The 14,266-nt window shown below is 41.2% G+C and overlaps 1 protein-coding gene across 1 annotated transcript in view; it reads left to right on the plus strand.

Annotated features, from left to right (window-relative positions):
- LOC102388353 (protein diaphanous homolog 3) overlaps nucleotides 1–14,266 on the plus strand; it is a 435,025-nt gene that overhangs the window by 229,450 nt on the left and 191,309 nt on the right. The window contains exon 21 of the mRNA XM_006026725.3: nucleotides 13,318–13,442. Within this exon, the coding sequence (XP_006026787.1) occupies nucleotides 13,318–13,442 (125 nt within the window). The remainder of the gene's footprint in view (nucleotides 1–13,317; nucleotides 13,443–14,266) is intronic.

The raw sequence follows: 14,266 nt of genomic DNA on the forward strand, positions 1-14,266 counted from the left end.
AGTACCTATTAAATAGGTACTTTGCGTCAGTCTTTCATCAGTCCCATGGGACGCCCATGCCCGCTACAGGGCCGGGAAGTCCGGGTGAGGGCGATTCCCTGCCCTCCCTTAATGCTGACTTTGTGAAGGAACATCTTGAGAAGCTGGATACCTTTAAGTCAGCTGGCCCTGACAATCTTCACCCCAGGGTACTCAAGGAGCTGGCGAGCATCATAGCCCAGCCTCTAGCACGGATCTTTGAAAACTCTTGGCGCTCTGGTGTAGTGCCCAAAGACTGGAAGAAGGCCAATGTGGTGCCTATCTTCAAGAAAGGGAGGAAAGTGGATCCGGCTAACTATAGGCCCATCAGCCTGACTTCTATTCCGGGGAAGATCTTAGAAAAGTTTATTAAAGAGGCCATCCTTAATGGACTGGCCGACGCCAACATCTTAAGGGATAGCCAGCACGGGTTTGTTGCGGGTAGGTCTTGCTTGACCAATCTCATTTCCTTCTACGACCAGGTGACCTATCACCTGGACAAGGGAGAAGAGATTGATGTCATATATCTTGACTTCAAAAAAGCCTTCGATCTGGTGTCCCATGATCGCCTCTTGGAGAAACTGGCCAATTGTCGCCTTGGGTCCTCCACGATCCGCTGGCTGGAAAATTGGCTCCGGGGTCGGACCCAGAGGGTAGTAATCGATGCAAGTCACTCATCGTGGTGTCCTGTGACCAGTGGGGTCCCCCAAGGCTCTGTCCTTGGACCCATACTGTTCAACATCTTCATTAATGATGTGGACACTGGAGTCAGAAGCAGACTGGCCAAGTTCGCCGATGACACCAAACTTTGGGGCAAAGCATCCACACCAGAAGACAGGCAGGTTATCCAGGCTGACCTGGACAGGCTCAGCAAGTGGGCGGACGAGAATCTGATGGTGTTCAACGCCGATAAATGCAAGGTTCTCCACCTTGGGAAAAAAAACCCGCAGCATCCTTATAGGCTCGGCAGTGCTATGTTGGCTAGCACTATGGAAGAAAGAGACTTGGGGGTCATCATTGACCACAAGATGAACATGAGCCTGCAATGCGATGCGGCAGCTAGTAAAGCGACCAAAACGCTGGCTTGCATCCATAGATGCTTCTCAAGCAAATCCCGGGACGTCATTCTCCCCCTGTACTCGGCCTTAGTGAGGCCGCAGCTGGAGTACTGTGTCCAGTTTTGGGCTCCACAATTCAAAAAGGATGTGGAGAAGCTTGAGAGAGTCCAGAGAAGAGCCACGCGCATGATCAGAGGTCAGGGAAGCAGACCCTACGATGACAGGCTGAGAGCCCTGGGGCTCTTTAGCCTGAAAAAGCGCAGGCTCAGGGGTGATCTGATGGCCACCTACAAGTTTATCAGGGGTGACCACCAGCATCTGGGGGAACGTTTGTTCACCAGAGTGCCCCAAGGGATGACGGGGTCGAATGGTCACAAACTACTTCAAGATCGTTTCATGCTGGACATAAGGAAGAACTTCTTTACTGTCCGAGCCCCCAAGTTCTGGAACAGCCTGCCACCGGAGGTGGTTCAAGCGCCTTCATTGAACACCTTCAAGATGAAACTGGATGCTTATCTTGCTGGGATCCTATGACCCCAGCTGACTTCCTGCCCTTTGGGCGGGGGGCTGGACTCGATGATCTTCTGAGGTCCCTTCCAGCCCTGATGTCTATGAAATCTATGAAATATATTTTATTGAACCACTATATAGCTTTTGAATGCAAGACATTTTGAAGGAATTTTTTAATGATATGGCAATAATAAACATGAATCAAGAGTGGGGATTGTATTCTCCGTTCCTTCCACCCTATTTTGAATTTCATGAAGTAGCAGCATTCAGAATTGTTTGGATGTGATTGTGGCATTCCTTTCCAATACATATAAATAAAATAATTATTTAGAAGTAAAAAAGATTTAATTTATTATGGTAGATTTCAGAGTATCGTTTGATTCTGTGGCTGTGACTCCTTTTAAATTGTTGTAGAAAACTTACTATTTGGTGAAGCCTTATTTCCCACTTATATGAATGGGTCTCTGAGCATCAATAAGAAGTTTAAGGGCCTTGTCAAAATAGTTTGTAATACAAATGTGTGCCTTTTAAGTGAAAATATGACCAAGATGTGCAAGGGAGAAAGTATAAAAATGAAATGAAATGAAAGTTGTAATTAGTGATATTGTTCAGTTTGTTTTAGCTACTTATGATTTCTTTGATTGCAACTCATTAATAAGTGAACCACTTATACATGAATAATTTGTGTTGGAACAACCGATGAAACCATATACATGAATACTGTATTGTAAATTGTCTCCAACTAATGTAATGATATTCTTATGATATTTCATTAAGAATGTCTTTAGCAGTAGCTAGGGTTTGAGATTTGGTGAAGCAGGAAAAAGGCACTAAGTGAGCTGAAGATTAGTCTCTGTTCTCTATGCAGCCATAACTCTGGAAAAAAAAATTCTTTATTCTGCTTTCCAAAAACAAGGTGTATATTATGTTTAGAGGCATGTTGTATGTGAGAAAATAGAGCACTAATCAGCAGTTTTTCTTATTTTGCTGCCACTTTGAGCCTGTTAAAGAGTAGATTTTGTTAAGTGTTAAAAGAAACAAACCTTGGCCAAAAATGTCAGTTAATGAACACCAAGGCATCATTTAACTTTTTTATTAAAGTTGTGTTGAGTAATATTTTGAGTCTTTTTTCCATTTTTTTTTTTTCCTGAAAGGCAGACTATAATTACTGCTACTGTTTGGTTATATTTGTCCACATGGATAATCTGCATAAAAAGTCTTACTTTTTGTTACTGTAGTCTTCCCTGCTTATAAGAGGTGAATGTGGTACTTAGTATTAGGCCATGTGGTCCCAAACTAGAGTCAGGCCTTTTTGAGTAAGACATTGTTTTCTCTTTTGTTTTTAATACTTTGATAAGGAGCTGTAACTTACTACATAGCTGTCTGGTGCCTATCTCCAGAGTGCGTGTCTTTTCTTTGGAGGAAGCAAATGAGTTGTTTATTACCTTTCTAAAAATCTTATTCCTGTTAAATAAAACTTGAACATTCTTTCTGCGTAGGGTGACCATGCATCCTGGGCCGGTCCTCCTCACCGTGGATAAGGCTTCTTAGTATTACTATAATATAACACTAAATAATAATGGAAAACATATAGGATCAACTGGATTTCTCCATTATTGAGTTAAAAGAACATAAGAATCTTCTCAGTTTCTTCAACACTGAAAATCTTTAATCAGTCAGCATTTTAAGTTGGGAGCTGACTATATCATTTTGCAATTTGTGAACTCTAAAGCAAATTTGTACCTTCCAATGATTGCATATTCCTATGTTTATTTTGAAAAATGTTTATAATTGAGATTGCAGCTTAGGAAAGTATATTTTTGTTTAAGGATTTAAATGAATACATTTTAGTAAATATTGATATTTAATGTAAATGTCGAAAGTGTGTAAGCCAGCTAAGTTTGAACTCTTGCCTTCCTCACATAATAAACATAGGTATATGGCTATCCTCTCTTGTAACTGATGAGTAGCTCCCATGATTTGTAATGTACCAAAACAGTTTATTTTTAAAAAGATAAGTAAACTAGGATGCATATTACTAACCAGATGCTATATGTCATTTCCACATTTGTTGTTTGATTTGTTCCTTTAGGGCAAGTGAATAGAAAGAGAACAAGTAAACATTTTTGAATCAGCTGTTTAGATGTCAGCAATATTTTGTAATTCTTGATCTATTTTTGCAGTCAGTCTACATGAAACTTACTCAGAGAAAGTTACTTATAAAAATGACAATTTAAAAAGAAATATCTAAGTTGATTTAATAGATTAAGTTACCTTACTGAGAGAAATCTATCCAAGTTAGAAAAATGGGCCTGTTTATTTTCTTTTTAAAGGGAGATAAATTATTCAGATACCACCAACTTTCTCCTTTATTAGCAAAATGGAATCCAGCTTTTTAATAGTGCTATATCTTCACTAAAACTTTTTAAATCTAAAGAAGTAATCATTATTGTACTCACGGAGCCATATCATCCTGTCATTGACCCCTGCATGCTGGATTTACAGTGCCTGCTCCAGCCAGTCCAGGACTCTATCCCACTCAGCACCTACTCTGGCCAGTTCAGGATATGAGCCACACATGGCACCCACTCCAGTGGGTCCAGGTTGAACAAAATGTTCAGCACAGGTTGTGGAGCAGGCACTATATGAAGTTGAGTCCCAGACTGGCTATATCAGGTGCCAGATGTAACATGCGGTAAGGTGGCTCTGTGGGTCCCCAGCATGCTGGGTCCAGAACCTACTTTGGCTCGTCTGGGACTGAGCCACCGGCAGTGCCCTCTCTGGCCAGTCCAGGACTTTCGCTGCATGTGGTATCTGCCCCAGACCAGCTGGACTAGGTGGCACAGTCTCAGATCACCCAGAACAAATATCACAGGCACGGATCCAGCATATGGGGCAAGGGGTGGGAACCATATCCAGCTCACTGGGCCAGTCCTGTACTATTCATCAGGCAAGTGGACTGGTCAGAGGCCACTCCTCTGGGTTTAACATCTCTGTTGTATAGCATATAATGGCATGAGATAATAACAGTATGTTGGAAAAGCAAGAAAAAAATACCATACTTACTAGATATGTAAAACAAATAATGTATTATTGTATGACCAGGCATAGATGGAATCAGCATATTAATAAATGTTTTAGGTATTCAGGGTCTCACTTAAACTAAAATGGAATTAGGTACTAATCAACAAAATAAGGTAATTAAAATAAGCAATTTATGCCTTAGAAGTTTTGCAAATTGATATGCAAACTTAGGAGCTTGTTGAGCTGCTTAAAATTAAATTGGAATATCCATATTGTTACTGAACAGAATCAGGCAACCAGTATGGACATTAAACTCTTTGCAATGAATGCTAAATTTCTACTTCAAATACCTTTAAAGTAATCTATCTTAATTTAGATAAATCCCCAACATCACATGCAAGGCTTCTTGGGAAACTGTTTGCATTACCAAATTCCATAAAGATAGCTTAGGCTTTTTGTTCCAGATCATACTCTACCTTTTAGGAACGTAAGTAGACTTAGGCACCAAGTGTGATTGTATTTGATGCTGCTTGAGTCAACAAAAAGCTGTTAGTACAAAATATATTTGGGTTCTCCTCCTCACTGCTTTTTTTTTTTTTTTTTTTTTTTGTATCTTAGTTTTAAGGCAATATGACAATGAAACAAAAATACATATATAAATGGTTTTATAGGGATTCAAGTTGTGGGGGCGGAGTAGTTTTGTACTTGAGACCCTAATAGGTTGGATAGCATCTGCTCCTTTACCTTAACGTGAAGGTAGATAACCTTTAAAACACTGTTGAATTTCCAGGTGAAAGACATCAGGATATTAGGTGCTGAAGTGATTCGAAATTGAAATTGGTGGGTCTGTCATTCTAGGGATCTGGAAGAGTTTTTGCCAGTGACTGGTAAAAGCAGATGAGGTGTCTATATGTGGAATGAGAAAATTGGCAGGATGAGAGGTGTCAGATTGAGGCACTTAAATGCTTTTGAAAATTTTGCATTGTACTCCTGAACAAGGCTTGGGTATTGTTAAATAAGAAAAATGATTTCATCGTATTGTGCTATGTTGTATTGGCTGATACAGTTAGCGCCTGCTTTTTATCTGGTTATCTTCTGGTTATCTTCGTGCCTTTATTTCCCTGTCAACATTCTTCCTTGCCCAATTATAAGACCCATTATCTTACTTTCTTTAAATTTCTTTGCTGACTCCCCTTGTCTATCATGTAAATATCAAACTTTTCCTCACTTAGGCATTAAAACTCCATCCTGGCATACATCTCAGATCTACTTTGTCTGTCTAATCCCTTTGTTTTATTCATGGTGTCAACAAAAGTGCTTCAGCAATGTCTCACACTGCCTGTAATATAACTGCTATAGAGTATGAGTAGTAAAAAGGAAAAAAATCCTTAAGACTGTCGTCACATGCTTTATGCCTGTTTTATCACATGTAATCCAGTGACATGTACATCAGTAACTTAATTCAGCTGAGAACTCCTATTGAACCGGAAAATGTTGTTCACTTAATGAAATTGTTTGTGTTTGTAGGTATTCAGAGGATATGTACAACTTGACTATAAATTAATAGGGCAGGCACTGTTATTATAAGTACAGTGCCAAGGACATTGTGCTTGATAATACTCATTATTTTAAAATGCCTTGAATTAAAACTTGGCATGCTTTAAGTATTCTGTCTTGGTAATTATAGAAGTACTTTTATATGCATGTGTGTGCAATTATCATTGACACTAAGCACTATTTTATAGAAGGAAATAAACCTCTTATTGTGTGCGTCTGTCACACAAACATTGGGTTTTCGAAATCTTTTATTAGGAATTAACATTTTGTTGTAGTCTTTTGACTAAATCTGCATTTAATTATACTTACACACATACACACACATGCGCACACACTTTTAAAAGAAATCTTAAAGGTTAAAAGATTGAAAAAAGAAAATTAAAACAAAACTGACAATTACTAATGCTATGGGGGGTTTTTGTTTGTTTGTTTTTAAATCTACAACATTGTGCAACTTATAAATATGCTTCTCCAAGAAAAATTTTTGTAAAAGGTGAAAGGTTTCATTTTAAAGAAAAAATCCCAACAGGTTATAACATAGCCCAAAATTAAAAAGCTAGGATATTTACAACTAGGATACCTAAATCTGTATGTACAGACCTAGGTACTAAACATTTATTTTCTGTACTGGCTTCAAATGGAGTATTGTCTGCTAAAAGTTAAAAGGTACAATATTTTGCATAGAAGACGGGGGAATCAACTATATAGTTAAGGAATAGCTTCAGATTTTTTTAAATAGACAGTATTCCACTACACTTTGTTGAAGCTTACACTAAAGTAAAGAATGCTATCTCACGTGAAATTGTTCACAAATAAAGCCCTTGAATGGTTTCTGGCTCAGTGCAAAGTTTCAAGTAGCGGTAGTTTAGCATAAAGTATTTTTTAATTTTTCCCTGCCACATCTATATCTAGATATTTGCTCTCTTATTTGGGTCTTGGAAAAGGTCTCCAGCAGCAGTTGTCACTTTCCATTTTTATTTAAGGAAGTCCACTATGTATGTTCCTGTTGTCTATTCCCCCACTCCTCCAATTCTCTCTGCTGCTGCTTATCTTCCAGCTCGAACTGGTCCGACTTCAGCCTGGGGCAAGGAGCACACAGTTGCTCTGACCCCAGCCCACCCATGCAGCAGGTCTTGCGGTAGCTCTAGGTGGGTCCTGGAGCTGGAGTGTGGACCAGAGCTGCTGCCAACACCACTGCTGCTACTGGGTGGAGCTGAGGCCAGAACAATCACGTGTTTCATGCCCTGGACTGAAACGTGGCTGCAGTCCTGTCACAGGGGAAACAATAGAGGATAGAAGAGAAGGTAGGGGACAGAGGTGGCATGGGGGGAGCAGGCAGGGGACCAGAGGAAATGGAAGGGCTGGCAGTAGCTGTGGCTCTGAGGAGGACTGGAGTCAGGACCACAGCAGCTGCCAACACGCCTGCCACCTTGTATTTGAATTGAAGCTGAGGAGCTCTTTTCCCTAGTTAAATTGGAGAGGGAGGAAAACCTAGTCTTGCATTCAAATCAAACATGGTAGCTATTTAACATGAATATTTTCTCCAACTTGGGAAACTTGGCTCTGCTAATTATGGAAATTCCTTTGGTTCAATCACCGTGGTTTGTTTAGGTTTTTTTTGGAAACTCAGATAATTCAAAACTTGTACAGCTTGCTAAGGATGTCATTCTTACACAGAAAAAAAGAATGGATGGCTCTTTTGTTTCTAGTTTTCATCGTTTCCAGCAGTAAGATATATATTTGGGGTCATGAGCAGGGATCCAGGTTTTCTGTTTCCCATGGAAAAACAGAAACCTACAGATTTTTGCCATTTTGTAATGAGCATAAGAGTTCCACCCTGCAGGGATCTGGGAGGGAGCGGGAGGAAGGTGGAAAGACAGGGGATGTCACATGCATAGACCTGCACATGGCCCCAGGCAGCCTGCAGAGCAGCTTCAGCAGGTAAATGTGGGGTGAAGAGGGAGATTGAGGCCCTGGTAGGGAGGGAGGGGGCTGGGCAGGACTGGGGATGCTCCCCAGCCAGGTGGGGCTTGGGGCCCGGGGCCACAATACAGGGCTGCAGGGCCCCAGCTGGGATAAGGATGGGGCCATGGGTGACTCATCCGGGTAAGGGGGAGGTCCGGCTCCCCACTGCCATGCACACTCCCAGGGGGCAGGGGAGACCCGTGCCTCCCAGATCTGTACCCGGGGCAGGCACAGGCTGCAAGCTTGAGCTCCAACCCTGCTTCCGTCCCCTGGGTCTTCCTGAGCCAGTGGGTGCAGCCCAGCGTGGCTGGGGATAGCTGGACCGCACAGGGATTCCTCACTGGTGTGAGCTCCAGCCCTCGCCCTCCCCCCGCTGCCCTGGTGCTGTGCCTCCAGTGCCTGCCGCTGCTTTGGGGGGTGCAGCCCTGCACCACTGCCCTCGCTGCAGCCCTGCGCACAAGATGTGCGTTGCTGGGGTGGGGTGGAGGGGGCAAGAAGCGGTGAGGAGGTTTTCTGCACGGCTCCTCCACTCCCTGCCATGCTGGATCACGGGGGAGGGAAGCAGGGTGGCAGGGAACAGCTTTACAACCAAATTTTCATATATTAACAGCTCAAACAAGGGTCTTATTGAAAGAATTATTATTTGAGACAAAGACTGTTATGGCAAAGTTCATGGACAGACTAAATATATGGATTTTATTTGATTTTTAATACCTTTAGATATTAATGATTTTATCTTTGAAAAATCAATAGCTAGCACAGTAGGAAAACAAATCATATTTTAGTATATAAAGTTGTCAGATTTGCTTGTTTGTACCATTTTCTGAAACCTAATCAGAAGTAGTGCACTTACGAATGTGAAAGAGTGCTCAGTTTTCCTATATTTCTGTTCTTAGAGTGTTTTTTACCATGCCACATAATTTGAATGTGAAATATATATTAATGATGACTGAGTTTGCAATCAAAATCTTACCACTTGAATTTGAGTCTCAGGAAGTTTTTCTTATTTTGTGTATATTGGCCAATATCCCTCTAAACTTTCCTTTGTAGTTGAACCTTAATTTAAAAGGGTCTGCAAAGGTTAAGCTAACAGGGATTTTAGAATGTGCCACTAAAGTAGAAAATCTTTTACTTAATCAAATAGCTTTACATGCTGTATAAAGAAACAGTATAATTTAGTAGCTAAAGCATAGTGCTGAGAATCAGGAACTTTTGATTATTAAATAACAGTTTGGTCTCCAAGTCATTTCACTTGTCTGCTTTTACATCTGTAAAGTAGGCAAAATGTATTTCACACGAGGATATTATGAAGAATGAATTAGCTGAAGCTTATGCAGTGCTTGTTATGTAAAGTTTTCTGTGTAAACTTAGTATTATAATATTTTTATATACACTGAAATAAAGACAGTAACTTAAATACTTAGGCCCCTGGCGCATGTTAATTTGATTACACATTGGGGATCTGAGGAATTTGATGCCTGATTCCAAAAGGGACCTTATGAGGTGATCTAGTCCAACCCCCTGCTCAAGGCAGAAGCATCCATGATTAAACCATCTGCACCAGGTGTCTGTCTAACCTGCTTATCAATCTTCCAAGGATGGAGATTCCACAATTTCTCTAGGTAGCCTGTGCCAATGCTTGGCCATCTGCATAGTCAAATCGTTCTAACTTACAACGTAAATTTCCTCTGTTGCACCTTGAGCACGTTGCTCCTGTTCCTGTCCCCTACAGCCACAGAGAAAAGCCCATCTCCTTCCGCTCTGCAATCACCTTTCAAGTATTTGCAGACTGTTATCAAATCTTCTTTCAATCTTCTCTTCTCCAGACTAAATAACTATATCTATATCTCTTGTACCTGAGTAGAAATGAGGGGAGGTGATTAGGCAAACTATGAGATCTCAATAATATGCAAGGCTTTGAAACAAATTTTGAAAGAATAATAAAAATATAGAGGTTATTGGAAAAAAAAATACATCATGGGTATATGAAAGGTAGATCATGTCAGACTGACCTGATGTCTTTCTGCAAAAAGGTACTGTAGTATGGTCATTCCAATACATATATGGACTTCAAAGCATTTGAATAGCTGTCACATGGGGAATTATTAGTTGAGAGAGAGAAAATGAAGATTGTTGTATGAATTGTTAGATGGGTAAGGATTTGGGTAAAAGGGAGACTACAATAAGTAGTAGTAAAAGGAGAAGTATCAGGCTGGAAAGAAGTTACTAGAGAAGTTACTCAAGGTTCTGTCTTGGGACTTGCATTGTTTAATATTTTATTAATGGACTTAGCTAAGAATAAATAGGGTACACATGAAATTTGTTGTTGAGGTCAGAAAGTTGGGAGACATTGTCAACACAGAGGAGCATTAGGAAGAACTGGATAATGACCATTACAGGGAAAACTGATTTGATGACCTTGAGGAGTCAGTTATAGAAATAAAAGGAAAAAAGGCAATTTCCAAGATTAGGCACCTAGTGACTCAGAACAAGAATTGCTGCTATTAATTAGGATCTTAACAGTGACGTCTTTTCTGGAATACTCTGTACAGTTCTGGTCATCTATATTCCAGAAAAATTAATTCCTATTCAAGCACCTGTGGTAGAGGGATATTTGAATGATCAAATGAATGGAGAACCTATTGTACATGAGATAACCAGTGTTGTTTATTTAATCTACCAACATGAAGGCTCAAAGGGGATATAAATATTGTTTTTTAAATATATAGGAAGGTTAAACACCAGGAGGAAGAGATCAAGCTATTTAAGCCAAAAGGCAGTGTAGGCAGAAAAACAAATGGAACACTGGTCTTGGATGATTTTAGGCTGAAAATATCATTTTCTAGTCATCAACCTTCAGAATATTATTATCATATTTACTCAAATCCAAGATGAGTTTTTTTTTTTTTTCTTTAGTAAACATGGTGGAAGGAAGCGCCTTGTCTTAGATACGAGTAAAGGTGGGACTGGGAGGGAGAGGGTGATATCAGCTCTGACTGAACCTTGGGTCTGCGCTGCAGCTGTTCCCTCTCCACCTTCATTCTTCCCTGCCTCTGCCCTTTCCTTTCCCACTCACAACTGCCACAGCTGCTACCATCTTCTTGTGGCTCTGGCTCCAGTTAGGGTTGCCAGCTCTGTTTGAATCTGTTCCAGGAGGATTCATCACATGATGTAATAACATTAATGAGTCATTACGTCAGGAAGGCAAATGCACTTTACTATTACATTTTAAAAACTCACTGGACTACTGTATAAATCAGATTCAACATTTAATATTTATTTTAATGAATGCCCTATCACTTACCTTCCTGGTGACTCTCAGCAGTCTCCTGGAGATTTATATCTAATTCCTGGAGACTCCAGGGCAATCCCGGCAGGGTTAGCAACTCTAACTCCAGCTGGGGCCCCACTCTGGCCCAGACTGGCAGAGCGTATGCTGTCTCTGGCCCCAGTTTGGACATCCAGCAGGCGGGCTATAGCTGCCACTGCTATAACAGCTGCTTTGTGCCTGGGCTAGAGCCAGAGGCAGCACTTGCCCTGTGCTCCTTGCCCTGAACCAAGGTGGTACGCTAACTAGAACTGCAAGGAGAAGGCAAGTGGTGGCAGGAGTGTGAGAGGGGCAGCATGGGGGGCAGGCAGTAGAGAAGAAGTACAATGCAGGGGGAAGCAAGAATTGGGATGCAGGCATGGGGAAGGTAGATAGGTGGGCAGGGGTCTCTGAGGAGGTCAGGCAGGAGGAAGGTAGTAGGGGGGTGCAGGCACTGTGGGGACATGGGCAGGTATGGAGCAGGCAGCAGGATGGGCAAGTGGTGTGGAGCAGTGGTTCTCAACCTGGGTACCTTACATAACCCCCTGCCGATCGATGTGGCAAAAGCAAAACCGGAAGTCCCACCGTGGCACTTCCGGTTTCACTGTCGTGAGCCAAGTCCCACTTTTTCCACCACGGCCCGGGGCAAAGCAGCCTGCACGGGGCCTTCCTCCCTATTCCCTGGAACACTGACTCTGGGGAGTGAAAGCCCCAGTGCACCAGGGAGAGGCGGTGAGAGGTGGTGGCTGAAACTTCTGGCCCGAGCAGGCAAAGACCAAAACGCAGCACCAGCATACCCCCTGCCCATGTCTCATGTACCCCGCAGAGGTATGCATACCACAGATTGAGAAACACTGGTGTGGAGAATAGGAGTCAAGGGGCAGGCCGCTTGACTCCCCTTGCTGCTGCTAGCACTACTGCAGTGATAGGGTGGGGTTGAATTTATGACCTTCCAAAAAATGGATATTGGACATGAAGTTTTTTAATTATTTTTTTTCCATATCTAGAATCGAATTGTCAGGGTGCTGTCTTAAATTATTGGGGGGTTGTCATGGATTTTGGTAAATGTGGTATTATAATGGCATGCTTAATTATTTTTTTCAAAATATACATTAAAGAGTAAACATTTAAAATTCACACAAGGCTGTCAAAAGCAATTCTGTTCTTTTTTGATGAAGTAACATTTTGGATGTTTTTGATCCTTGTATTCCCATTAATTTCCAACATTCCTGTGGACTAGAAAGGCACATTACCTCAGAGTAACTGTTATGTACAGTTTTTAGTTTCCAAAACTGAATTAAGAGGAAAATATGTGAAAGGGCTTTGTTGTCTTTTAAATTTTAAGCAAATTCCCCTACAACTGTTTAATCTTGTATTTTTTTTTATATATTGGGGTTCCTGTTTTTCTTTTTTTCCATGCAAATATTAATATTTTCTACTTTAGGAGAGTGTAGTTATGGTGAGTATGTTGACTGCTGGGAAATAACTAATACTTTCTGACTGTAAGGGTTAATCACAAGTAAAGATTTGTGTACTTGCAGCACAGATTAATTAGAAATAAACTTTGTTTTTAGCGCAAAACCCTAAGTGTAATTTAGGGAATAGGATTTTGTGCTGTACAGTTGTGGTAAAAAAACCTGATAATTATTTAAATTTGATGCAACTAATCAGACTGAGGGAATTGTACAACTGAGAGAAAAACATTAACCAATGGCTAATATCCTTGCACTCTGCTTTACTTTTACAATTCTGTTCCAAAATTAGACATTGCAGTAAGTTGGTGTGAGTGTTACTATACTAGGTCTTTTCAAAAAATGCATCTCTTACTGTTTGTTTTTTTTTTCAATATCTTATTAGAATAAATGTGTGGTATTTTAGTCTCAGCAGAAAACCTGGAGAAAAGCCTGAAACAGATGGGAAAGCAGCTTCAGCAGCTTGAGACAGAATTGGAGACTTTTCCTCCTCCTGAAGATGAGCATGACAAGTTTGTGACGAAGATGTCTATATCCTTTTGAGTTTAGATATCTGGTTAGCGGTTTGTCTAATGTTGACTCAGATCTTTAAATCTATGGCTGCTTGCGGATGTGGGTCTCAGGGTGGGGGGGAATGACGCTTTACTTTAAACTCGGTACTCTCCTGTGCTAAGTCCTGTCCATGCCCAGAAGAGGCAGCACATTATTTGCACCTGGTTTTCCCAAAGTCTGTAGAGATCAGGCGCTTTTGTCCAGTAGCTGATTGAATCAGCTTTAGCTAAAAGTGCCAAAAAGCCCTGCTAAAGCACCTTAAGTATACAGATGCTGTGGAGCTGGGTTGAAGTAATGCACTGCTGCTGCTGCCAGTAGAGCATATTTTTTTACCCCATCCCCTCCCGCCCCCCACATCTATCACCACCCTATTTGCTTCTGCGGCCCTCATTGTCCTGCTGTCTTTATAGTTGAAAACCTAGTTTTCTGTTTCCTCAAAGACTAATTGCAAGATCCAAATGGGGGTTTAAATTGGTTCTGATGTTCAGCCCAAGTCACAAAAAGTGATCCAGATAGACCTTACTCCAGCAGCTGAAAACTCACCTGCATTCCCACACTGAATGTAGTCCCACCTTCATACAGGCTTGTGGAAGTCCCTAGATTTTAACGATTGTACGTGCTTAGCATGAATCCAGATCAGCTAGCTAGGCACCTAACTCCCACGTAAGGTCTGTTGCAATCCTAATTGATGCTAGATGAGATGCCTAAATCTGTCCAAGTCCCCAGATCCCTTAGGCAACTGCAAAGCACATCCACCACCTGTTTAACCCTGAAAGAATGCACACATTTCAGTGTGAAGGAAA

The sequence above is a fragment of the Alligator sinensis genome, unplaced genomic scaffold (genome assembly GCF_000455745.1).
Source record: "Alligator sinensis unplaced genomic scaffold, ASM45574v1 scaffold80_1, whole genome shotgun sequence".
Classification (NCBI taxonomy): domain Eukaryota; kingdom Metazoa; phylum Chordata; order Crocodylia; family Alligatoridae; genus Alligator; species Alligator sinensis.